The 26,861-nt window shown below is 46.1% G+C and overlaps 1 protein-coding gene across 1 annotated transcript in view; it reads left to right on the top strand.

Moving 5' to 3' along the window:
* The first annotated feature begins 566 nt into the window (after positions 1–566).
* The window catches only part of atrn (attractin), a 43,596-nt gene continuing 17,301 nt past the window's right edge, over positions 567–26,861 (top strand). Inside the window, exons 1-25 of the mRNA XM_083682982.1 lie at positions 567–852; positions 5,195–5,278; positions 6,568–6,681; positions 7,665–7,793; positions 8,711–8,913; positions 10,549–10,717; positions 10,833–10,923; positions 11,026–11,275; positions 11,407–11,590; positions 11,873–12,027; positions 13,798–13,882; positions 14,708–14,928; positions 15,640–15,761; positions 16,031–16,169; positions 16,287–16,468; positions 16,625–16,844; positions 16,930–17,115; positions 17,240–17,488; positions 17,868–18,005; positions 18,163–18,256; positions 18,568–18,620; positions 19,171–19,265; positions 19,626–19,704; positions 19,923–20,080; positions 24,832–24,893. Of these exons, the coding sequence (XP_083539108.1) occupies positions 587–852; positions 5,195–5,278; positions 6,568–6,681; positions 7,665–7,793; positions 8,711–8,913; positions 10,549–10,717; positions 10,833–10,923; positions 11,026–11,275; positions 11,407–11,590; positions 11,873–12,027; positions 13,798–13,882; positions 14,708–14,928; positions 15,640–15,761; positions 16,031–16,169; positions 16,287–16,468; positions 16,625–16,844; positions 16,930–17,115; positions 17,240–17,488; positions 17,868–18,005; positions 18,163–18,256; positions 18,568–18,620; positions 19,171–19,265; positions 19,626–19,704; positions 19,923–20,080; positions 24,832–24,893 (3,728 nt within the window). The 5' untranslated portion in view covers positions 567–586. The remainder of the gene's footprint in view (positions 853–5,194; positions 5,279–6,567; positions 6,682–7,664; positions 7,794–8,710; positions 8,914–10,548; positions 10,718–10,832; positions 10,924–11,025; positions 11,276–11,406; positions 11,591–11,872; positions 12,028–13,797; positions 13,883–14,707; positions 14,929–15,639; positions 15,762–16,030; positions 16,170–16,286; positions 16,469–16,624; positions 16,845–16,929; positions 17,116–17,239; positions 17,489–17,867; positions 18,006–18,162; positions 18,257–18,567; positions 18,621–19,170; positions 19,266–19,625; positions 19,705–19,922; positions 20,081–24,831; positions 24,894–26,861) is intronic.

Below are 26,861 nucleotides of genomic sequence, written 5' to 3' on the forward strand. Positions count from 1 at the left end.
TATTCAATATTCATAATATTCACCTTTCTCGGGCACACTTCACTATGTGTAGCAACTTTGTCACTAGAAACACAATTGTATTAACATGCTGTAGCATAATACAGGGGTAATTGCATATTAAGTAGTTTACGTTTATACACAGGTGGAATAAGGTTTGTTCCTTATTCGGCTTGTGCAGTCACACAAACCTCAACTCCATATTCAACGTAATTAATGATTAGGTAACATGATGTGACTTCAGTGTTGTTACTACAGTAATTACGGTGTTACTACAGCGCTATAGGGGGCAACTCAAAAACATTCCCTATTTTATAATAGGCCCTATGATATTCAAGTCCTCGCGCCCTGCCTGCCAATCGTTGCGCATTTCCGTGCTTGTCAATATGCGGCTCAGTGCGGCGGTGGTACCGTAACCACCGGAAAGATGTGAACGAATAGATACAAATTCGTCACAACAAAATAGAGTAATAACTGTATTAATAATAGAATTCCTCCCAGTTTACAACGGAGCTTAAAAACCAGGCCAGTCGCTTTCATAATCGGACAGGAGTGTAGTGCCTGTTTCAAGCAGCCATCTTTTGTGAGAATGGACGGAGCGATACAGCGGGCCTGCTTTGGCTCTAGCCGGAGCCTGATCCGCGGTCGGATAGAGGATGGCTACCGCGGTTCGATGCTACAAACCGTGCTATTTCTCTCCGTTTTCGGGTTGGTATTTGGACTGCCGGCTTCCACTGAAGCGAAAGAGTGCGACAAACCGTGCATGAATGGGCAATGCAACACGGCTTCTGGCAACTGTTTGTGCTTCCCAGGATGGGTTGGGGACCAATGCCAACACTGCGGAGGACGGTTCAGGTAAGACCGATAGAATCTGCGTGAGATTGTTTTTGCATCATTGGCCGACTGTCCTTGTTTTAACATTGAAATAATTGCTTATTGTCAGTGTCAACTCCCAGTCATAGTGCAGAGCAGAGAGACCCCCTGTCTCCCGACGAGGGGGGGACACATCAGATGACAGTTCACTCTGAGAAGGCAACTGTTTGAAACAGTTACAATACCCTGTTCCATGTAACCATACATTGTAACATGAGTGGCATGGCAGTGTATGATTAATATATATGTTTATTTGGCCAATCACGTGTGACTAATTGGTTACCAATAATGTTGCAGGACATGCCTACCTTTTTTTTTTTACAGAGTTCATCAACAGAGAGGGTCATGGGTGATTGTCAAACAAAACCTCTGTCAGCTGCAATATGATAGGCGATTTTAGGCTTGACTGTCATCAAATGCTCAGTCCCAAAGTACCTACAAATCATTACTGTAGACAAATCCTTGATAACAGTGACTAGCATTGTAGTAGAATGTCTAGGAACATGTGGTATATCCTAGTGGAGTAGGGAAGCACCAGTATGTTGTGTGTGAGCTAAGGGCACAATAATGGGTCAGTGTGGGTGAAATCAGCCTTAAACGCTAAGACGGCATGAAACCAGAAACAGCAGAACGTTCACATAAACCTCCTTGTGGATGGGTCTGCCACTGCTCTTAACTGTGGACTGATCAGGCTAAGCTAAGCTAATGGGACGCACTCTGCACCCTACAGCCAATCTGTTTCGGAGCACATGGCTTCGACTTCAATGGATTGATTTTGTGAGGCAGACAAGGTGGCAGTGTATGTGCTGTTAGAAAGGAACAGAGATGTGTCTGGCAATTTGAGGAGGGATTTTGGGTGGGAGTACACACCAAGGGGAATTGTGGTGGGATGGCTCTTAAGTAGAGTAGTTAATACTGCCTGTCTGCTTACACAGGGCTCTTTGAAATTGAAATAGCCTCCAGCTTGCAATCAGAATAACATATTTTGATATGGACGGGGCATAATCACTCGTGTTTCTTTCCATTTATAACTTCTCTTGATTCATGAGTCATTATTGAACATAATTCTGTTTTGTTTTTCATATTTGTTCAAAGTCAGACTTTCCCTCTTGTGACTAAATTGTGATGAGTTTACAATGCATGCTGTTGCCATCAGTCCATGGTAGTGTAACCGTTTTGGGACACGGACTTGTCCTTTATTTATTCAACCCCAGGCTGTCTCATGCTGTCTCAGCTCAATGATGTCTGCCAGCAGGTCATGAAATACAGGGTTGCAGTATAAGCCTTTGCTGCATTTGCAATGCCTGTGGTCTTGAAAGGGAAATTGAACTGTTTATAGTCCCTGTGCATCACTTTAGACAGCCAATTACGCCCATTATCTCTCTGAGTGCATCAAGGAAGTGGGTCGGCTGCCCGGTGGTTGTAAAGACCAAAGAAATTCCCAGCCTTCGTAGTTGATGCTTACAGTATCAAGACTGTCAATGAACTCCAATGTGACACTACGTCTCTGAGATATCTGATTTGTAGAACTGCCTGCAAATCAAAACACATCTATTTCTGCGAGGACAGGATCCGCTCAATAGACTGTAGGGGAATTTAGTATTTCAGTTATTCCATTGTAACGGGATGCGATGCCCTAGTTGCCCTGCTTCATCAGTGGAACTCCGATGGTAACTTGTCATCAGATCCTGTTACATTTGTGGATGACCAGATCAGTGTCAGTAGTTCTGCCAAGGCTGACGTGTTTGGTGTGAGACAGTTCTCTGAAGCAGTATTAGCATAAAGACAATGCTGCCATACAGCCCTGGCTTGATACAGGAGCAGCATCTATAGTGGGATTGTGTGCTGCTCAGATGGAGTCAGGAAAGAACCACGAGGCCTTAAGGAACCCCAATTCATTTGTTGAAAATTAGTCTATTGTTTGTGCTTTCTTGATTGTCCCCACCTTTCCGTTAAGGAGACCTATCCGCCAGAGGCAGGTTTGTTTATTTTTTCATTGAAGTGGGGGAAACTTGGTCCCAGTGAGATTAAGCCTATATCCGTTGCTTGATGGTTTTGTGTGTGGATATATATAGGTCACACAGTTTGTCCTGAAGCCTGTCTGGTTTGCGAGCTGAATACTTTTTCATACTTTTTTTTGTAGAATGACCAGAGCCCACTATGGACTGGTTATGGTAATAAACCCATTGGTAAATGGTTCCCAATTTACATGCTTGTTTTGATGCAATACATGGGAGCTGTCCTCTCCAGTGAGTGCCACGATTAGTAGTCAACAATCTCGATCAGTGTTGATATGGTATTGATGTCCTCCTCCCTCTTATTAGATTATGGCTGCCTGCTAGCAGTATGGTTTTAGGCTGAGGTGCCATACAAAGAGTTTGTTATTGTGTGGGTTGACGTTATACAAGCCTTGTGTAAAGCCGTTTGTGATGTACCCTATCAGTCTCTCGAGGCTTCAGAGCTGTTAATGTCTCTGCCTTAAACCATAACGCACATAATGCCATAATGTAATTAATGTTCATAGCTGTCTCCAGAATGAATGGGCTGCTTTGCCCGCCGCTGAAGGGGATTAACAGGACTACTGTGTCATTGAGACTGATTCCCTCTGATGGTGTCTTGTTTGTTTCCTCAAACTTTTTTAGTGTGGATTTCCTGACCATGAAGTCCATCCATGAATTAACAACCCCTCTCCCCACACACACACACACACACACACACACACACACACACACGGCCTGATTGCCCAGCCCTAGTGCCATAGCAGTATTGCCACTCTGCCTCGGTCTCCTCTGTCTCCTGGACCGTCTCACTAATCAGGGGGCTTGTCACCCCTGAATAAGAAATCCTGTCTGCTTTACTCCAGTGCCACTCTGATTGCGGACTGCTTGGCAGTGATGCAACGTTATTTGCATGACAACGATGGCTTCTGTTAGCGTCATTCCGAAATCCAAAGATCTATTTGTTTTGGTGGTTGCTTATCTATGGCAACTGCTTTCAGTGATTGGCTGTTTTGCGTAGAACACACACGTGTCTTGTTTACCCCGCTGACTTGATTCCTATCCTGCCTTATCAAGACTCGTAATTGAATCTAAAATGTTCCTTTTTTGTCTATGCGATGTTGTAATGTAAACACAAGGATAATCAAAACATGAATGTGATCCTTGCATCTGCAGAGAGAGAATCCAAATGAGCATCTGTTTTAGAACCTCATGGCTTAGTCTCTGGGAGGACTGTTTGTCTCCTAGCAGTAGGAGCCAGGACTCCCCATGGGCCACAGCTATATTAGCTGTCTGCATTCTGTAATTACATGTACAGCCTACTGTGTAAGCGCACTCATTAACAAACCACTCTGAGACTGGGCTTTGGGTGGGGGAAAAAAAAACTTGATTAATATACAGCCGTGTTTTATAGCTTTGAACACTGTTGATTGCGTAGGGCTGGGGTAGAAGCCTCAGGACTACACCCTACTGTAGATGCTTGTTTTTGTTCCCGATACAGACTACTGCTCATGAATAGGTAAGGTAGTGTAGGTAGAAGGTAGAATCCCTGTTCGTGGGATGTGTAGTGTGCGCCTTCCCCAAAGATGAGGGCTCTGATTCGTCCAGTGCTGGCCCGCTATCAATGTCCATCAAAACAGAGGAAATATTAGTGGAGTAGCACCAGAACCAGTCTTATATTTTTGTTCTAATTTATTTGTCAATTTTTGTGTTCATTGAGGCACTCTGTGTCAGACTGATGGATGTTTTGAGCCTCTTCTCAAGTTGTTATGAAAAGCCAGATAGTCATCTATCAGTTGTTATCTTTATTTGTCTGCATCATAGCATGTTTATGCCCTACAGTTAGTGTTGTATCAGAACACCCTTGGCCTTGAACCTTTGAGCCACACTGAGAAACCAAACCTGTTTTACAACTGTCGCAGGATTTGGGCTGGCCAGACTGAAAGAGAAAACTAGGCCTATAACTGGGTGTTAGGAGAGTTGTTGTGTCTTGTTAAAGTATAACTCACTCAGTACTGTGTCACCCAAGTGATGAGCCAAACCCTTGACTTGTTATTGTAATGTCTGCAGAGGGCTTTGCCACACAGTGTAATCACTATTTGAGGTGGATAAAGGAATATTGTCATGAAATTAAGATTTTGCTTTGAGGCAACTTGACAGTTATATGACCTTCAGCCTTTCATGACTATTGTTAGTCACACAAGTTGCTGCTGACAAACTGATGAGAGTTTCTAACTGTCCCATGACTTAACCTCGTGAGTTGTGGCTCTATGGCTTGTGTAAGGTTAGGCGATGGTGTTTAACCTTTGATCCCTTCTCCCTCCCAGGCTGACCGGGCCCTCTGGGTTTCTGACGGACGGCCCGGGGAACTACAAGTACAAGACCAAGTGCACCTGGCTCATCGAGGGACAGTAAGTTCATCAGAACCATAAAAACATACCTTTACCCTACCCAGTGTCACTGGCAAGACTGGACCAACACATCTATAAGCTTATCCCAAAGAGAAATACACATTTCGATAGTCCCTAGTAGAAATGCAATTTAGACTTGGTTTCCACAGTCAGCATAACAACTATTTATTTGAGTACTGAAAATGGCAGTGTTTCTTCCTTTCTTTATGTAAAATCATTCTTACACTGTACACCCAAAAGGCACATTTATGCAGAATGAATTTCACTGCAGGCAGGTATGCTTGTGGCAGATAACAGTTTGTCTTTAATCAGAATATCCACTGGTGGTTTTTTTATTAGTTATTTAGGATTTTATTCCGTGCTAGTCCAGATGGTCCATTTATGTAGATGAAGCCTGTTTAACAGTTATCAGGGCTGGGGTTGAACCCAGTGGACCCACATGTTCTGAATGAATCAAAATCACAAGAATGTGGAGAAAGAGAAAATGTAATTTAATAAGCACCCACAGACATCCGCTGTGAGACTCTTAAAAAGCTCTCTAAGCAATTAAATGTGGCGAATCCAGCGTCTGGAGCGACTTAACTGACCTCAACCGTAGGGCATCTAGTGTTGAAACAGAAAGACGTGATTGTGCATTTTAAAATATGACCGTGACCATGCAGAAAAAAATAGAGTACAACATCTCTCTCTTTCCTTTAAATCACAAAACAGTGTAGATTTTAGACATTTAAGAAGTGAGAAGACATGAGAATGTGACATGAATTTATAGGCAAGCATTCCATGAATGTTTTTTTAATTTGTTTTTATTGTACCAGAGTTTTAAGCAACTGCTATCAAGTTTTCTTCTCTTCTGAAGGCCATTGATACTTATCTTGGATTTATCACTGCCAACATTTTCTTTTGATAGGCAAGAGCTTATAACAAGTACTTTGTTCTTTAAGATGAAACATTACCATCCATTCATACTGAAATGTAGCAAAAGGGATTTTCATACTATATGAAAGTGGTCCTCTGTGGCTCAGTTGGTAGAGCATGGTACTAACAACGCTTAGGTTGGGGGTTTGATTCCTGCTGGGACCATATATACTGAAATGTATGCACTCACTGCAATGTGAGTCGCTTTGGATAAAAGCGTCAGCTAAATGGCATATATTATTATAGAAATGGCATATATTGACCAACCCCCAACTCCATCTTCAAACTCTTCTCATTGGCCAAATGCTACATTATCCCCAGACCAAAGTTTGTCTGTGATTGGTTGAAATGTAACTGTTTTCTATGTTTTGTAGGCCCAACACCATCCTCAGACTTCGGTTCAACCACTTTGCCACAGAGTGCAGCTGGGATCACCTGTATGTGTATGATGGAGACTCCATCTATGCACCCCTCCTTGCTGCCTTCAGGTGGGTCTTGTGTGGTTTTGACTCTGTCTCCAAGACCAGAACAGAGACTAGACAGTGTCTACTGTGCTTGACTCACCCAGACACATGCTTTTCCTTTCTTGGAAATGGTGCTATGATTTAGTTTAGTTTATAATATATGGGTGCAGTTGTATGAGATCTTCCAAGAAAGTCCTACCTTTCTTCATAATGTTGTTTTTCCAATGACCAAGGGTCAGGGACAGGACTTATTGGTGGTATTTCTGCCATGTGGTCTAATGACTGTGTCTGTACCCTAGAGAAAAGAGTTCCAAGATAATTAAATCGTTATGAATTAAGTTCTGATTAGATTATTAGTTGCAAATTCCATCCTAAGGATGTAATTGCTTACATGTAGTCTTTTAATTGACTAATGGTGAATTTGACATCATGCACTTTTTTTTGTACTGTGTGAACTGATTACATTTTGGCTTTGAGAACCCCAGGGTTATGGCCCTGAGGCATATTGGCATGATTGTGCTGGGAAGATAGTTCCTGGTGATGACCTGGGGTAAACCATGACACTATCCCACACTACCACCCATGTCAGGATCTCACTGCACTATCTACTGAGCCCTCCACATATCTGGAGACCTACATCCACACGTGTGTTACTCCTCTCCTTCTCTCTCTCTCTCTCTCTCTCTCATTTCTTTCTTTCAACATCCTCTGAATTCTTTTCACATCCAAGCTGAGACTGTTGATCATGTATGAGGAGTCAACATGTTTGTCATCAGATGAACCTGTAAGTCCTGAAGCAGAGGAACTGAAGCAGACATCCTCTCTTGCCTCGCAGGGGTCATGACCTCAGACGTAATCTGCTCCTGGGAGAAACTCCCAACTCTACGAATATGTTGTGGACCTGTTGTTACCTTTGTTACTGCATCCTGCTGCTCCAGCACATTAGCTGTCGTGGACCTTTTAAAACAATGCGTGATGACGGGTGTTGTTTTATTCATTTATCGCAGTGGTTTGATAGTGCCTGAGCGCTATGGCAACGAGACGGTGCCCGAGGTGGTGTCACAGTCGGGCTACGCCCTCCTGCATTTCTTCAGTGACGCAGCCTACAACCTGACTGGCTTCAACATCTCCTACAGGTGAGCTCCGCCCTGCAGGACACCATGTTGGGTCAGTGGCAACATACCTGGTGTGTTAACCTGATGTGAGAACTAGTACTAGTACATAAAATGTGTTTAATGTGCAGGTGGGGAAGAACTATGGAGGAGACATCTTCACTTCACACTCCTGAGAACATTCTCTCATATATTCTGACACACTCTGTGATTCATACCAAATATTGGCTGTTCTACTGAGGACATTTTTAGAAGAAAATAAAAAGAGGATTGATGATTGTAGCTGTCCTGTTTGCTGCAGTCACTGAGCCAATGCTCTAGCTCTACTCAAGCTCCTCTTGTTTTTGTTCAAATTGTTTTATTTCTCAAACATGAAAGGAGTGTCAGGGAAAAAAAGAGAGTCTGTTTAACTAGCCTTGACCCCAAACATCTGTGAAGGGCACAATGGACACCAGAGTGTTTGCAGGTTACTGGTACTGTCTCCATGGTGACGGGATTGCAGTTGGTTTGAAAAAGAGTAGAACAGATAAAAGCGAGTGCCCCGAGCCCCAGTCTTTGGTGTCTGAGAGAGGCAGTCAAGCCAGAACATCAAACCGTGAGACTGCCTGAATAACATGAAAGGGAATGACGACCTCTTTGTGTCAACCGTCTTGCTCCAAAACAGTTTGTTCTCAGGAGTTTGCTCCAGTTTAAAACACATCTTTCTATCCTCATTCCGATCACTGGGATTGTATTATACCGTATGTTGTTTTGTATCTATTAATAAAAAAATAGGATGTGGTTTTGTGTATTATTTGATGCTGTTAGTATGGAAAACGTATTTATTTTTTTTTATTTTTTTATTTTTTTATCCCTCTCTCCACTCCACCTCTTTCCCTCTGTCATTCACCTCTCCATCCCTCTCTCCACCCCTCTCCATCCCTCTCTCTCTCTCATCTCAGGGTGAACACATGTCCCAACAACTGTTCTGGTCATGGGGAGTGTCGCGTGGAGAACTCCACTGGCTCTGTGTTGTGTGACTGTGAGGACAGCTGGAAGGGAGAGGCCTGTGACATCCCCTACTGTGTGTCCGACTGTGGTTACCCTGAACGAGGCAGCTGCAAACCAGAGATCAAGGCCTGCCTCTGCAAGACTGGATGGCAAGGTTAGCATAGATCACTTGCAATACTCCAGTTCTGTAACCTAACCTAGTTAGCCACATTGTCTTTTATTTCATTTACCTCAATTGTATTGTTATCTTGGGTAGGATTGCATTATAAGAATGATACACATTACAGACACTGTTGAATTGACATCCAGGTGGATGATGCGTCTATTTATAAATCTGGTCAACAGTTTGACTCAAACATACTGTAAGTAGAAAAAAGTAATGACTGGCTTTAGTCCAGGCTTAATGCATCACCTATTAACTATAGTAGACTGTAGTACTAATGGAAGTGGAAGGCTACAACATTTTAGAGATATGCTTGGACCATTCAAAGCCACTATTGTCATGAAGCATAGTGTTTGTTCAGGCCCAGCTGTCCATCAGGTGACTGGACAGCTGGTTCACACGTATGCAAAAACATCACGTGTTCAAGGAACAGAGGCTCAAACACAGCCAGGTTTATGCTCCTTGTAGAATTCAAACAGTTGTGACATGTTTTTAATGGCTAACAGAGTAGGTTTTGTGTGGTGAACCCAACCACCGCCCTGTGTAGCCTACCTTGATAAGTCATAGGCTCCCTGCCACATTGTATGTTGTGGTCGTTTAACTCTCGGCAGGGAGCTCTACAGAGCGGAGCCATCCAATTACGCCAAGCTTAAACGTATTACCGTTTTCATGCAATAAATGGTCAAGTGTTTAAGTGTCCTGGCTGAAGTTTGTAGCCTAATAGCCGTGACACATGATTTAGTTATAGTCCTTTCATGCTGGCTTCCATTTCCATTCTAAAGACAAACTAAACTCACCCTTAAAACTTGAAGGTCTTTAGACGATTTGTCTCACCTGATTATTTGGGCAGGTTTAATTCCTGACCTATGCTGTTTCTCCAACCTTAATCTTGGTCATTAAGTGCTCCTGTAAGGTGTGTCAAATTGTTTTGTTTTTTCTGCGGCACTAACGTAACGTTCCGCTGTATCAGCCATGTCATTAACCTCCCCGGTTGTCCAGGTTTCCCATTGGTTAACGGCCTCTTTTTGAAAGGCACGCTTCTGAAATTACACCATCTAGGGGTTTTAAATGCTCTCTCAGCTCTTAAACGGCTCCATGGGCAGCTTTACAACCAGAGACAATGGCTTCATTTAACTGCAGCCGTCACCACTGCAGCTCAATGTGTTCATGATCTAATTCCAGTGCTCAGAGAGTATGGAAACAGACTTCTGCTATCTTACCCTTTATTAGTCTGTCATGGCGTTTTAGGTGAAGAGTAGCACACTTAGCATATTGACGCTGTCAGGCTCTAAATGAGGCTGGAGGGTATTCACCAGCTGTATAATGGGAGAGATGGTAGCTTAGTCAGTGAGGCTCGCTTGCGTCCTTTTGAAGGTTTATTTGGCTGATTATTCAAGGGTATTCTTTAACTCGCTTGAATGCCTTTAAATACCTGGTATGATGCACAGATTGTACCATGTAAGCTAGGTCCTAATGTGTTTAAAATATCAAATGTGTTAAAGATTATGGAGAAAAATGGGTTAAATTGACATGGTGAACTGCGGCCATCTCGTCTCTCTCAGCATGGTGGGGGTGTGAAGAGGAATGAGTCAGACTTCTATTTGTGTCCATGTGCTCCCCCCTCAGGACCAGACTGCTCCATCTCTGTACCTGCCAACTCCTCTTTCTGGACCCGGGAGGAGTACCCTGAGCCTGGCCTGGGCCGAGCCTCCCACAAGGCTGTGGTAGACCAGGACATCATGTGGGTTATCGGAGGATACGTCTTCAACTCCTCCGACTACCACATGGTCAAGGCGTAAGTATACAACCACTCTATTCATGTCCAGAGCCGTAGAATGACCTTGCCCTGCCGTATTCAATTCAATACAACTTTATTAATCCCATCTTCATGCCTCTCAACCTCCTCTCAGGTTTGACCTCAGCACCCACAGCTGGCTGCCTCTTAATAGTTCTGTCAACTCTGTAACTGGACGATATGGGCACTCACTGGCACTGCATGAGGTATGGACCCTAGACTCTGACCTATAGATGACTCCTCTTCTACCATGATATGTTTTGCAGTGAAAGGCTAAATCCATGTCATTGTCTGTCTTTCTCCACCAGGAGAAGATCTACATGTATGGAGGGAAGATCGACTCCACAGGCAACGTGACCAGTCAGCTGTGGGTGTTTCACATCCAGAACCAGACCTGGGTAGCTCTGAGCCCACGGGCCAAGGATCAGTATGCTGTAGTGGGCCACTCAGCCCACGTGGTGCCCCCCATCCAGGAAGGGGACAGTCCAGTCATGCTGGTTCTGTTTGGACACTGTCCACTCTACGGCTACATCAGCCAGGTCCAGGAGTACAACATTGGTGAGTGGGAGAGTGAGACCATGAGGAACTTCAATCATGTTCTTGGCTTTCTTTAAATAAACATTTATCCTACACTCATCAGACTTGGTTTCGCTTAAAACTGTACCTTACCGTGTGTCGTTGTGTTTCAGCTAAGAACACGTGGAGTGCCGTGAGTACGGACGGTGCGCTGGTTCAGGGGGGCTATGGCCACAGCAGTGTGTTTGACCCCAACTCCAGAGCCATCTACATCCACGGAGGATACAAGGCCTTCAGCGCCAACAAGTACGGCCTGGCTGGGGACCTGTACAAGTTTGAGGTGGACAAGAGCAAATGGTGAGTGGAGCTGACCAGAGACTGAGGGGCTTCAGAGAAGACGAATGCTTTATATTTGAATGACATTTATATTTTGCCTGTAGCCATTTACATACAAAAAAAAAAGCTTTACAACAAGCATAAAACTGCTATTAGGAGAGAACCCAGTTCAAAAGTGTTAATAGTAATATCCTTTAATAGTAATATCTTTACTAGAACAAAAGAGTGTAAAACATTATAGTGCATGAATAAGTGGTGTTGTTTTGTACAACCCTGCTGATGGCGACCATGGTGTTTCTCCAGGACGGTTCTGAAGGACAGTGGGTTCTTCCGCTACCTCCACACGGCGGTCATAGTGAGCGGCACCATGCTGGTGTTTGGAGGGAACACCCACAACGACACCTCCATGAGCCACGGGGCCAAGTGCTTCTCCTCCGACTTCATGGCCTACGACCTGGGTCAGTTCAAACCACCTGAACATTCATAACGGCTCATACTAGGCTGAGATAACCATGAGCAAACAAAAATAGACATGCATCCTTCACTTACCTACTGGTGCTGGGACAAACATGAGTAATCAAGTAATGAAGACAACCACACACAACCTCTCTATATATATATATGTAAATAATTGTCTTTGATATGTTTTGATATGAAGATATTGTAGCTGGCCTCTGCAAGTGGGAGTTGGCAGTGTGGCGTTGCAGCTTGTAAAAGTAATCAAGACAGTTTTGGTATTAGGTCAGAGGTGTAATCAAATCAGATTATACTCAAATCATAGTGAAGGTTTGAGGTTACAGCCGCACACAGACAGTCTGCAGTGCTCTTTGTACACGCCTCCTCTTGCACTGCGGAGCAGCCAGGGAGAGACATACTGCACTCAGGTTACCTTATATACTGCAATCACCCAATAGTTTTGCTATAAACCTGAACTTTTCTGGGCTGTCATGTTGATAAACCCTCCCCTGTTACATTTACTATGTGCAATAACATGTCTTCCACATGGTTTACCCAGTGGGCCAGATTTTCATGATCTAAGTGGGTGTCCTCAATTAGCAAGTTGACTGGAAACATTGTCTGTTATTTTTTCTTTCTCTCATAAGCTTCTCCTTAATTGGAAGCTTGAGCTTGTCTTTGAGCAGTGAAATGACAGTTCCCAGTATTCCCCGCAGGGGCCAAGATGGCTTGAGGACATGCAATTTCACTATCATTATATGATGATTGACACTCAGGAAAATTAGAATCTCCAGGGGACGAACACACCCTCTGTGACTTCCTTTGTTCACTCGGAGAATGAGATGATGTGATTGAAACATTTCCAACAGCATTTGCCGCTCTGCAACTCATCTCCTGTCTGCATGCTATAGCAGTAGGGAATGATAGAATGATGGATAAGGGGGACAGTAATGAGGTACCTATAAAACATCCCATTGAAATGAAAATGACAGTTCCCCACTGGTTAATTGCTCAATGATTCCTCACACCTGACATAGTGTTCACTGAGCGATTTAGTATAGTTTACTGCAACACATTGTACAATTCTCAATTGATTCAATGTAGTATTTTAAAAAACGAAGAGCGATTTGTCTCATTGTTGCCCTCAGCCATAAACTGGTGCTCTGTGTCAGCAGATTGACTCTGTAATTGGTCAGAAAAGGCATGGCACGGAGACCCTCTCCTCCTCTCTGATGAACAGCTGCAGGGATAGTAGTAGTAGTAGTGGTGGTGGTGGTGCTAGCAGCTCTGTAATTGTACACTAATTACGGTGGAAATGGGCTGTGCTCTGAGGACTAATTGCCCCTCCTTAACATGCTGAACTCAATTAAAATGGAGGATTTAAGGCCTGTTTATTCTCTTGACATTGGGTAGATGTGGTTGTAAATCCACTCCAGTCTGCCCTGCTCTTACCAAGCGGTACCAGCAGAGGGCACTCTCTACCCACCCAGTTTTTTACTCTGTCTGCCTTTTTTCCTCTTTACCTGCAAAAAAACCCAGAATGACTTGCACAGTGGCAGAACCCGAAGCACGTGTCCCCTTCTAGACGATCTAACCTCTTTCTCTCTGTCTGCTTCGATCTCTCTGCTTAGAAAGATCTCCTTCTCTTCCTCTTCCTCTCCACATGTGCTCTCATTGTCCATGTCCATGTCTGATACCCCCCCAAAGCAAGTAACGATTCAACAGATCTAAATGTGGCAGAGTTTGACCTATGTTTCTCCTCCTTTGGACAGCCTGTGATGATTGGTCAGTGTTGTCCAGACCAGACCTCCACCACGATGTCAACCGCTTCGGCCACACAGCCGTCTACAGCAACAGGTACAGCCACAGTCTGGTTAGGATAGGATGGCGGTAGCGGTGTTGGAAAAACAACCGACAAGATAATGATGAAAATAATTGGTCAGGAGCAAGGTGTTGAACCCCTGGGGTTGCTGCTTCACCAGAGTGCCACATCTTGACATGCATACACATTTTATTCCAGAGATATAAATATCTGGAATACTTAGACTATCCATGCTATTAGCAGCCCGTGTTATTCAGTCCTGTACAGTCTCGTCATGATGTTAGCATTGCCAACACAAAGCTGTGAAAATGTCCTTCAGTTGTCTGAACCTGATGAATCACTAAGTGATCGCTGACTCAGAGCTCAAGGCCTCTGCTCCATCTCAGGGGTGTGTTCTGATCCACTGGCTCAACAGGACACCCTGAACGGGCTGTTTGAACTGAGCCCACTCTGATCTCATCAGATGGGTGCACACCAGCGTGTGTGTGTGTGTGTGTGTGTGTGTGTGTGTGTGTGTGTGTGTGTGTCGGTGCTGCAGGCATCTCAGGGATGACCCAGTCTTGGCCTCTCAGTCGGGGGTCCGCCACGCCCGCTCACAGAGGAAGACAGCGTTTGTAATAGGATTTAAACACTGTGTGAGGGGTTTAAGCCCAGAGGAGGAGAGAGAGATGTCTGACTACACACACACACACACGTGCAGAGAGCGAGAAAGAGCAAGGGTCACAGTGTTTGCCTAGGGAATCGTCCTACTCATGTTCTCTTTTATGTATTTCATAATCCCCCTCCCCTTCCTCTTCTACCTAATCTGCCACCTCCTATTTGTGCTATTCCTAATTTCCGACCTCTCTCCTCTTACCCAGAGTGATGTACGTGTTCGGAGGCTTCAACAGTCTGCTGCTGAGTGACGTTCTCATGTACACGTCGGCCAGCTGCTCAGTGTTCCCCAGCCCTGCGTCCTGTGTAACAGCCTGGCCGGGCATCCGCTGCCTGTGGAACAGCACCCTGGGAACCTGCCAGCCCTGGGAGGCCCCCAGCCCCCTGGAGGAGCAGCAAGGCATGGCCTCCTGCGCAGCTAGGACATGTAGGTGTCCCTGTTTTTAAAACATCCTCACCCTGGTCTCAAATCATGTTGTAGTGTAAACCCCCTCAACCACAGTCATTCCGCCACACAAATTGAACATGGTGGTTTTGCTGTCTTACTCTTACTGTCTTTGCTGTCTTACTGTTTTGCCATCCTCATCTGGATTCATGTCAGCAGGAGGTCCAATGAGTCACTCGGCATATATATCTGGTTCTGAGCCGGCTTATTTGTTACAGATAGCAAGCGCAGCCCCCAGGTTGAACTGTTATGTTTTGTAGGTGTGTGTGTGTGTGCGTGTGTGTGTGTGTGCGTGTGCGAGTGCGTGTGCGTGTGTGTGTGTGCATGTACAATCATAGGGGACTGCAGGCTGGGACTCCTGCTGGGATTTTCTTTCACGCTGCTCTTGCCATTTTGTCACGGCTGCGGAAAAATCCTCCATTTACCCACTCGGCAGTCTCATTTTCCGGGGGTCGGATTCAACAGAAGTGGTGGTAGATGAAACTGCACCCCGGAATATCTTTCCCGCAATTCCCCTAAAACAAGGAGGGGCTCTGTGTCAAGGAGGGGCTCTGCCAAAACGCTCTGCTCTGCTTTCTCTCTGCCTGGTGGAGACCAACTGAAACCGTGCCCAGACCGTGCTGGGCTGACTAAATCATTATCCCTCCCTTCTGTTCAGTATTGATGAGTGACGTCCTCTCTGGCTGATTGCAGATGCTGATAATGAGAGATGTGACCAGTACACAGACTGTTACAGCTGCGCAGCCAACACCAATGGGTGCCAGTGGTGTGCCGTCCAGTGTGTGTCCATGGGCAGTAACTGCACCGCTGTCACGGTAAGGCTGGGCTGGGCTGGGCTGGGCTGATCATTGGACAGTGCTTATGCATAGAATGATTCCTTTATTTAGCACCAGCAAACATGAATGCATGCAATAACCCCTTCCCTGTTCCGATACGTTGGTTTCGGTACAGTGTAGAGTAGTATGCTACATCAGGGTTTAGTTGAAGTGAAAGTGTGGAACTCATTTCCATGTGCGTGTGGAATCCGTATGTTTGTTGGACACCAGCGGCAGGTGAGTCATATTGTGTTGTGTTCTTACCCCAGGGGGCCATAGTGGAGTATGATGTTTGCCCCAAGGACAACCCCTCGTACATCTGCAACAAGAAGACCAGCTGCAAGAGCTGCACCATGGACCAGAACTGCCAGTGGGAGCCTCGCAATCAGGAGTGCATCTCCCTGCCTGGTAATGCCCCTTTATCATGGAACCTATCCTGCTTTTATCTGTGCACAAGCACACTATGTGCTCTTGGAGTAGTATTCCATCTTCCTGATTGGTCACCCTGTCCTCTTCCTCCTCCAGAGAACATATGTGGTGAGAGCTGGCACCTGGTGGGCAACTCGTGTTTGAAGTTCATCACGGCCAAGGACTCGTACGACAACGCCAAGCTGACCTGCAGGAGCCACAGTGCCGTCCTGGCCTCCCTCACCACCCAGAAGAAGGTGGACTTTGTCCTCAAGGAGCTGCAGATCATGAGCGTGCTGGTAAGCAGTAGTGGATGATGACAATGCATGATTACTACTGATATGGTATATATGGGATGCATAACATACCCTATCACAAGGGCACTGTCATTTCCAAAGCCCAACAGAAAAGAGGACCCCACGTCTAACTGTCCCCGGCCCTGGTGTCTGTTGCAGTACAAGGCCATGGTGACGCCGTGGGTGGGACTGAGGAAGATCAACGTCTCTTATTGGTGCTGGGAGGACATGTCGCCCTTCGCCAACACCTCCCTGCAGTGGTTGCCCGGGGAACCCAGCGACGCGGGCTTCTGCGGCTACCTGGCCGAACCGGCCTCCAGCGGGCTCAAAGCCCAAACCTGCATCAACCCAGTCAACGGGAGCCTGTGTGAGCGCCCAGGTCAGTGGCCATACACACACACACACACACACATATATATTAATATATATTATTTCCAGAAACACAATGTTCTCTCTCTCTTCAGCCAACCACAGTGCTAAGCAGTGCCGGACCCCCTGTGCCCTGAGGGCTACGTGTAGTGAGTGCACCAGCAGCAGCTCAGAGTGTATGTGGTGCAGTAACATGAAGCAGTGTGTGGACTCCAACGCCTACGTGGCCTCCTTCCCCTTCGGACAGTGCATGGAGTGGTACACCATGAACAGCTGCCCACGTAAGACCCCCCCCCTCCCCTCCCCTCGCCTCCCATTCATTCTCGCTCCCTCTTTTGTTTTAGTGCTGATCTGGGGACAGTTTCACATGGTTGACTGGTGCTCTGTGTTGTGTGTCTGTGGCAGCGGAGAACTGTTCCGGGTACAGGACCTGTGGCCAGTGTCTGGACCAGCCGGGATGTGGCTGGTGTACAGACCCCAGTAACACGGGGCAAGGCCAGTGCATTGAGGGCTCGTTCCGGGGGCCCTTCCAGACCTCTGTCCCTGCCCCCTCCACACTGCCTGGCCTCCCCGCCCCTCCAACTCAGCCAGCCCTCAACATCAGCATGTGTCCCCATGAGGGCAAATACAACTGGTCCTTCATCCACTGTCCAGGTACTGGAACACCATTTGTATGTTGTTGTTGTTGTTATTAGAGGACTACCGGTTAGCTGTCGTTGGGAAGATGGATGGAAACCAGTTGGGGGGGCTTTTTCTTATCATTACCATGGCAACCATTGTCTGCCGAATCTATTATGCGCTGTGAAACTGTACTTAACTTCTTGTGTTAGAGTACATGCCATTTAGCTGATGCTTTTATCCAAAGGGACTTACATTGTAGTGAGCGCATACATTTTTCTGTATATATAGTCCCAGCGGGAATCGAACCCACAACCTAAGCATCGTTAGCGCCATGCTCTACCAGCTGAGTCACAGAGGACCACACCGGTACTTGGTTTGATTTGAATCAACTGAACGTCGTTTTGCTCTGCAGCTTGCCAGTGTAACGGCCACAGTCCCTGTGTCAACCAGAGTGTGTGTGAGAAGTGTGAGGACCTCACCACAGGACGACAGTGCGAGAGCTGTGTCTCTGGTTACTATGGCGACCCGACCAACGGAGGCAGCTGCCAGCGTGAGTGACTAAAGGGGTGGTGGTTCGGGTTATACGTTACTATGGTTATAACAAGGGTTGTTATGGACACCACAACACCTCATTATGTTGAAGTGATGTACAGTGGTCCAGTTGCTAAAACAAGGAGGACGATGTTGTTTTTGTTGTTGTTTTCCAGCCTGTAAGTGCAACGGCCACGCCGGCATGTGCAACCCCAACAACGGCAAGTGCTTCTGCACCACCAAGGGCATCAAAGGGGACCGCTGCCACCTGTGAGTCCAGCAGCCATTTTTTTCCCCCACCTTTTTACACCTCCACTCCCCGTCAGTGCTGCACCATATGTCTCTTTCCACACCACCCTCCCTCCTTCCACCTCTCTCTACATCTCCCTCTGCTCTCTCTCAATTTGCCTTCGCCACGGTGTTTCCCGGCTCCCGTAGACTGAAGGTCATCGTCGTTGGAGTTGTTTTTCCCTCTCAGTCCTTGTATGACACATGGATTGTTGTTCACCCGGTTGATTGGAATTTAAATCCCTCTTTCTCACTTCCCTCTTTCTCACCCTTCGTCGCTTCTTTTCTTTCAGGTGCGAAGTGGAGAACCGTTACCAAGGCAACCCACTCAAAGGAACATGTTACTGTAAGTGGAATTCCAATTACCGACTTCAGAGGTAGAAAATCACACTGAGAAATCACTTCAACAGGCCCCTTCCTTTGTTTAGGCCAATGGTACGGCAGTTCACATGACTCTCGAAATCAAAGTTGGTCTCGAGTAGTTTGAGTAGTTTGTTCAAAAGCCGTAAGTGGGGTGAGACCTTTTTTTTTTTTTTTTTTTAAACAAGCACACGTCAAGGGGGAGGATAGTAAAGTGAGTTTTACAAATTTGGCCTTATCAGGATCTGTAATGCCGGTCATTTGCTGAGGTTCAGGACAGGGAGAGAGTGTTCAGAGGTTACTTAGAGACCTGTAAACACGTGTAAGAGCAGGTACACCAGAAGCTACTTGTTTGACTGACCTGACCTAAGAAGAAGCTGAAAATGCCAAACCCATTTCTTTCAAACCCATTTGACAGTTGATCGTCCTTCCTGTCTGCCATATTCTAACCCCGGGCTCTGACCCATGACAAACGTTATCATGTCTGTTCTTTTTGAGTCAGTTGTCGTTGTGTTCTTCTCCCCCTCTTCGACCAGACACCCTCCTAATTGACTACCAGTTCACCTTCAGTCTCTCCCAGGAGGATGACCGCTACTACACTGCCATCAACTTTGTGGCCACGCCCGAGGAGGTATGCAACTAGCATCACACAGCAAGAGCATCACGGGTGTTAGGGTAGGATAGGATCTCATTGGACAGACTAAGGACTAACATTCACAAAGTAACTGGGGTTTGGAATTCTGCTTTGTTCTGTTCAAGGGGCATGTCGACAGACCTATTGTTGCAGAGTGTGAGCCCTCTGTTGATGTAATACCTGTAATACCTGTAATCTTGATACTTTGCCCTCATCTCTCCACTAGACAATGACCATCTAATATGTAGTGGTAGGAGAAAACGTTATTATCCCTCATGATTGGAATGAATCATATTTATCATAATTATCCATGAATGTCCTCTGTGTGTCCTCTTTTTGACCTCTCCCATCCACCAGCCTAACCGTGATCTGGACATGTTCATCAATGCCTCCAAGAACTTCAACCTGAACATCACCTGGGCCACCAGCTTCACAGGTAAGTGTTAACAGGCCTAAGGACCTGAGCCCCCCCTATGAGAAATTACAGAAATGAAAGCAATCATCCTTGAGCCCGCATAAACCCTGGTTAAACTAAGAACGCAAGAGAGGAGAGGTGCTGTGTCATTATTATCCTTTTAGATTTCCTTCCTCTTCACTATTCTTTTATATCTTCTTCCGCTTTTTGTTTCTTTCTTTCTTTCTTTCTTTCTTTAGCAGGTACCCAGACTGGTGAGGAGATTCCCATCGTGTCCAGGAGTAGCATCAAAGAGTTCAAGGACAGTTTCTCCAACGAGAACTTTGACTTCCGCAACAACCCAAACATAACATTCTTTGTGTATGTCAGCAACTTCACTTGGCCCATTAAGATCCAAGTAAGTCAGGCTTAGCTTCGTCCTGGGAAAAGGTAGTGGTGTGTAGTTCTTGGTCCAGTGTTGATGTGGCTCCTGCCTAGCCAGTAGTGAATAGACCTCTCTGTCTCTCTGCTTGCCTGCTGATGTGTTTATGCAGCCCAACCAGTCCCAGTACTAGTGTGCTCAGTGCTATGTTCATCGTAGTATGTGCCTAATGTGTAATGTGGAAAGCTAAGACTTCAGATTTGGCTTAAGATGATGGCGTTAGTCCGCTACGCTTCATACATACAGTATTATCCTAAAATGATGGTATTAGACCACTAAACTTCATATTTAGCTTAAGGTGAACATAGTTACTCACCTGGTTAATGTCTATGTGCTGTTAATGATAATGACATCCCGTAAGATGATGGTTGTGTGTGTAGTATGTACACACATACACACATGTGCTGTTGAAGATGACATGTTACATACGCTTCTTACCCGCATGCTTACGCACACACTACACTCTAGGACACGAGTGAGCTGAGGATTAAAAACCCCAGATGCCGTGTTTCATTATAAGGGGCGGTGGCAAAAGGTATCCCTCCTACAGCGTGTCAGAGGCGTGAGTGTGTGTGTGTGTGTGAGATCTGGTCCTCGGCCTCGCACTCAGTCGGGGCTGTGTGTTCCGTGGCCTACCCCAGTGCCCGTTCTGTTCTGGAAGTGATTTGGCCAGGCTCCCCCACCCCCCTGTCCAAAAAAACCCTCCCTCCCTCTCCCCCGCCTCCATCCTCCGTGTGTGTGTGTGTGTGTGTGTGTGTGTGTGTGTGTGTGTGTGTGTGTGTGTGTGTGTGTGTGTGTGTGTGTGTGTGTGTGTGTGTGTGTGTGTGTGTGTGTGTGTGTGTGTGTGTGCTCTCAGAGCCAGCTGTACCCAGAGGAAGAGAGCCACAGGCCAGCTCCACAGCAGAGCACACAGAGCCCTTCTGGCCCTCCTGGCCCACCACCTCCCTCTCCTCCCTCTCCTCCTGTGTGGGATGCACCTCTGCTGCGAATCTTTTCCCCCCCAAAACGTAGAATTCTCTGCTTTAGCGTAGCGTAGCGTTCTCCTGCCCATTCATGGAGTTTTACCTTCGTCAACGAGGTAATGTTTTCCACTTGACCCTATCTTCTTTTTGACTCATTCTCACATGCTTTATCTCTTTAATTCTGTGTCCTTTACTCTCTGTTTCCTTTCCCCTTCTTTTAGTGTGTGTGTGTGTCGGGTTGTGCAGAGAGTGGTGGGTGGTTGGTCTACCAGTGCTGGCTGGAGTAGAGTGTTAAAGAATCGTTCATAAACAGGAACAGAGAAAATACAAGGGCAAAGTGGAATGTTAAGTTGAAACACATGGTGCATTGAGAGAGAGGGAGCGAAAGTGAAGCTTTTCTCACTGCTGTAGCATGCAGTTAGAATAGATTATGTTCCCTCTGAAGCGCCTAAAGGTTGTCTCGATTTTTGTTTTTGTTTTGCATGTGGTTCGGAAGTCCAGCGGTGGTGATGTATCGCAGAGTTTGAGCTTCTGAAGAGAGAGCGCACGAGCGCGCGCGCGCGTGTGTGTGTGTGTGTGTGGTGCCTGTTTCTTTGCTTCAGAGTGAGGCCCTGTGTGTACTGTATGCTTACCTTGTGCACAAAATTTGAATTTTAATGAAGAATCCTACACAGAGGACCTAGACGAAGGCAAACGTGCGTCTGTGTCCTATTTACATGCAGATTCATCTCAGGAGCCATGCCTCATGTAGCTCCCATTAAAGTGGGTGCATTAAGTCAGCAACAGACCTTATTAACTAAAAGAACGTGACAGTTTACACCATAGCTAAGGTAGGCTAGGTTGGACAGTGTGAGAATTTTCCACTTCCGTCGAAATTAATAACGCCTGTAAACGACTATCAAGCCTTTATGTAACTGATAGAAATGACAGACTGTACTTTGCTATGGGAACACTGAAAACTACTTGAGTGACATTGACGGTTGACCCATATGCAGTCCTGTTTGATTATGATGCCTTTCATAATCCTTTAAAGTGAATTCTCACTTGTACTCTAGTCACTAATGACTCAGACAATGAAAGCCAAATCAATTCCAGCGAGAGCTCTCTCTCTCTTTCTTTCTCTTTCTTTCTCTCTCTCTCTCTCTCTTTCTCTCTCTCATGTGTATGTGCGCTGCCTCTGTCTGTTTTGCAGGTGAAGAATAGAATTGAATTTCATGATGTTTGCATTGGAAATTACATCCCAGGCTAAATACATTAAACAGGCGAGATTTCCCGTTTCTTGTCTTGGTAAACATGTCCTAGGCTGGAGTGATTAGAACATTCCCTCAGACTTCACTATGGTAAATGGTTGTGTCATGCTGTTTGTTGTATGGTAAATGGTTGTGTCGTGCTGTTTGTTGTATGGTTGATGGCGGTGCCAGTTGGTTAGGCTTGTATTGCGGTGTCATACGTGGCTGGCTTTTGCCTGTTCCTTCGATGATTTATGACACTTATTCCTGATGCACAGACTTGCGTCAGATCTTGCCTTGCTTCTCTCACTCACTCACACACACACACACACACACACACACACACTGATGCGTCAACACATCCTGTCGCTTTCATATTCCCATATATCTTGCCATTCATTCTATTTGGGACTATTCTCCAGTCTCTTGATTCATTTCCCTGTCTTTATCATATCCCTGTCAGACCTGTTGAACAGCCCTCGCACTGATAAGGATATATTTCTTAAAAACGCTATTATAATTCAAGTGGCTGTCACAAGACATTAGCCCTAGCATTTCTCCAGCGTTAATGCCTGGTGGCAGGCCAGACAGGCTGACAGGCCTGCAGTGTAATCCTCTGCGGACCTAAAGAGTCACCCTCTGCTGGGCACATAACGAGAGCATCATCAGCCTGCAGCACCCTGGGGCCCCCGCTGCTCAGTCTCTCCCTCCCCATGACATAACACACCATAACACTGCCACTCAGGATTATTAGGAGCCGTAACTGCCTCTCTTGTTGGGTGTGTTTTTAGAGAGACTGCTTTTGAATCGTAGTATTTGAATTATATACAGTACAATGTTCAATATAGTTTGGGATGATAATGTTTCCATCGATGCCACTAGGAAGTTATTGTCGTAAAGAGCTTCGCTAATCATATCAGTAATCATACAGTCGTGATCTGTCACTGTGACATTTGTGAGCAGGAAATCACTGTTTCGTAGAAAGCAGGCAAATTCATGCCACTTATGTACTTTTTAATTGCTTAAATTGCCACTTTTAATACCTGTCTCTGACTGTCTAGATACCATGAGTTATTATCATGTGACACCACCATGTCATGCCAGACACAGCACACAACAAGATTTCCCTCCGATGCCAGGCTTGAATTCCTAGCAACTGAGTTGTTCCCAGAAGTCCCTCTCCAGCGCTGTAGAGGTGACTGGCAGTGGAGAGGTCCACAGTGGGGTTTAGTGGTGCTCGGCCCGGCCCTTTAAGTCCTCTGCTTATTTTGGAGGAGCACTAGGGAAGTGGGAGGCTCCAGGCGAGAGAAACGGGAGCTGCTGCTTCCGAATAGTTCAGCCTGGAATGCAACAAAAAAAAAGAGTGAGGGAGAAGGAAAATGGAAAATGTCAGCGGTTTGGCCACCGTCACACTTTTCCATCTTTGCTCTGGAGCTTGAGTGTCTCCCTACCTTACAGTGCAGCAACACCACGTAGAGAATGGAGAAAAGCACGTTCATCATTTGGAGCTCGTACGCATTCAGTGACGCACGTGTCTTGTTTCGATTCAGCCCTTTGTTGACATCGCCCATGTGTGAGTGTGTTTTGAGCACGTCTTTGTAAAAGTGATTGTAGTCATTGTCTCTTTGATGTTGAAAGGTCCACAAATACAAACAAACGTTGTCCAGGATACTCCGCCGTGGTCAACAACAAGCACGTTGTATTGGAGAATAGTGAATTGGACCAGGGCACCTTTTGGAACGCGTCTCTTCTTCCTCCAATGATATTACCTTTTTCACGTGTGTTGGTTTGCATAAGTCAATCTAGTTTTACATATTCTGATCCATCAGTTTTTGGTGCATATTGTTATTCCTGATCATACATTAGGTATTCATAACCTAATCTGACGTGCGTAGAGCAGTCTTCACCAGCTTTTGTCTTCTCTTGCTGTGGAATTGTATGCAAATCCCTGCTTTGCGGGGAATATTAAGCAGGCGTGGTGATGAGTTCTGGTCCGAGGTGTCACCGTGGAGTGTGTGATGGGAATTTTTTTGTCAGCAGAGCTGCAGTGCCTCCTCTCCACCAGCAAAGGGCAATGTTGAGCCAGTCAGGGGCTTGGATGTGACGGGTCTGTGGGTCATTGCCAATGACGTTCTCAGCTACCTTGATGTCATTAGCTCTCATAGCAGTTATGATTGAGAAGAAAATAATGCGTGTGTGAGTGTGCCTGTTTGCATGTATGTGTGCACTGCTACGTTAATAAGGTGTATTACTTGTACCAAACTATTACTGCTACTACTAACTGTCTGAAAGTCACGGTCACGTAGCCCATGTTGTCTGCTCAAGCCACCTAAGCTTTAAATCTCTTCTTAGCCTGTTCATTTAGATCCCTCCTTTGGTCCGATACATGTCTCTTCCTCTTCTGGTCCTCATGACAGATCTCCAAGCTCATCTCATGCACTGAAGCTTGTGTCTGTTTATATTTTGGTCATGCTGATCACGCGCGTTCAAATCCCTGCAGTTAAAGCATATTTCTCTGTCTCCCCTGTCCCTACAGATTGCCTTCTCTCAGCACAGTAACTTCATGGATCTGGTGCAGTTCTTCGTCACATTCTTCAGGTGAGCTCCTCCTCCTCCTCCTCCTCCTCTTCCTCTTCGTCCTCTCAGGAGGTCACTTCCACCCCACCAACGTGTTTTCTGCCCACAAGCCACCAGCACACACACTGTGCATGTCTGTGTGGGAGACACAGTGATGGATGGCTATACCCACTCCAGCAGCCATTACTGTGGATTGACACCCATACCTCTCACTGCTCAAGCTGTCACTGCAGATACAGATACTGTACACATTCCAGTCCAACTGTCTTGTGTGGTCAGTCCACTTGACGGAGCGGAGGAAACACGAACCCAACCATGGGCAAAACTCTCTCTGCTGTCATCCTGTGTATGTCTGCTGTCATCCTGTGTATGTCTACTGTCTGTGTGTGTGTGTCTGTGTGTCTGTGTGTCTTTGTTGGCATATGGCTGTGGGCTTGAATCCACTTCAGGAACTGCTGTAATGTGTTATCGATTTAGGAACTGGGAAGGCACCAAAGTAGGACAGCAATATAAAGTCTGTGTGGTTCCTGAATGTCACGCACACGGACGCACACACAGAATGAGAGAGAAGGGGTTTTAAACTGTGTGTGTGTCTCACTCATGCACAAAATAATTACACAGTGCCCCATGTCATACTGTAGTGCTTTTATTGATCCAGTACCCAAGTAGAGGGACAATCCACACACTCGTGTCAGCGGCTAACCTGACAGGAGGACAACAGCCACAGGGCCATCAACAACCCAGCCCCGGTACAGCTGCATACCAATCTACCTGCCTGCTACACACACGCACACACACACACACGCACGCACACACACACACACACACACACACACACACACTCAGATTTGATGGACAGTAGCTGAAATGAAAGAGGTGCTGATATGGTTGTGAGGAGTTTATATATTTGAGTGCTGTATGTTAAAAAGTAGCATGTTTAGAAATCATTTGAATTATTTACTTACGCTTTCTGGGGTAGTTCGCATTAGAAGATGTTGCAACTCTACCATGTGTTACACCCAGTATAGACCCCCCCCCCCCCACCCCCCATTAACAGATGCAAGCACATGCAATGAATTGCTTACGGTGCATGTATGTTCACATACCTTTTGACACATACATGCTTCAGCTTTCAGCTTTTTTTGTTTTTGTTTTCATGCTTCAGCTTTTAATGCATTTGCCAGCACACACACACACACACACACACTCAAACATACACACCGCTACTCTGTGAACATCATATATGCTGTACCAGCACACCCACCCACACACTCTCTCTCTCTCCCCCCCCTCTCTCTCTCAATCTCTCTCTCTCTCCCTCTCCCTCTCCCTCTCTCTCTCCCCCCCCCCCCTCTCTCTCTCTCTCTCTCTCTCCCTCTCTCTCCTACTCTCTCTCTCTCCCTCTCCCTCTCCCTCTCCCTCTCTCTCCCCCCCCTCTCTCTCTCTCTCCCTCTCCCTCTCTCTCCTACTCTCTCTCCCTCTCCCTCTCTCAATCTCTCTCTCCCTCTCTCTCTCTCCCTCTCCCCCTCTCTCTCTCTCTCCCTCTCTCTCTCTCCCTCTCTCTCTTGTCCTCTCTGACTCTCTAATCCCCGCTCAGTGTTTTTGATGTGTGTGCTGTTCACCACTGTTCAGCAGAGATGATGATGATGATGATGATGATGATGCTTCCTACGGTAGCTAGCGAGTGAACCCCTTCCTATTTGTTACAGTGGGAGCTGCATTTTGGGAGAGAGGGAGGCTAATTAACATGAAAATAGCCCTCTCTCTTTCTCTCTCTCCGTCTCTTGTCTGTGCCTTATGGGGACAGAAGAAGGGTGACACCTCTTCCTTATCTGCAGCGCCAGCATCGATACCCTCAGTAATCACAGCCCTGTGCCTCATCATTGCAGCGATGACACCCTGCTCCAGTGCTCAGTGTAGCGTTGGTTAGCCCTGCAGCCCCCCCGAGCCCCCCCGAGCCCTGGGCAATATCAGTGTTTTGTGGATTGG

The sequence above is a fragment of the Argentina silus genome (assembly GCF_951799395.1).
Source record: "Argentina silus genome assembly, chromosome: 13".
Taxonomy (NCBI): domain Eukaryota; kingdom Metazoa; phylum Chordata; class Actinopteri; order Argentiniformes; family Argentinidae; genus Argentina; species Argentina silus.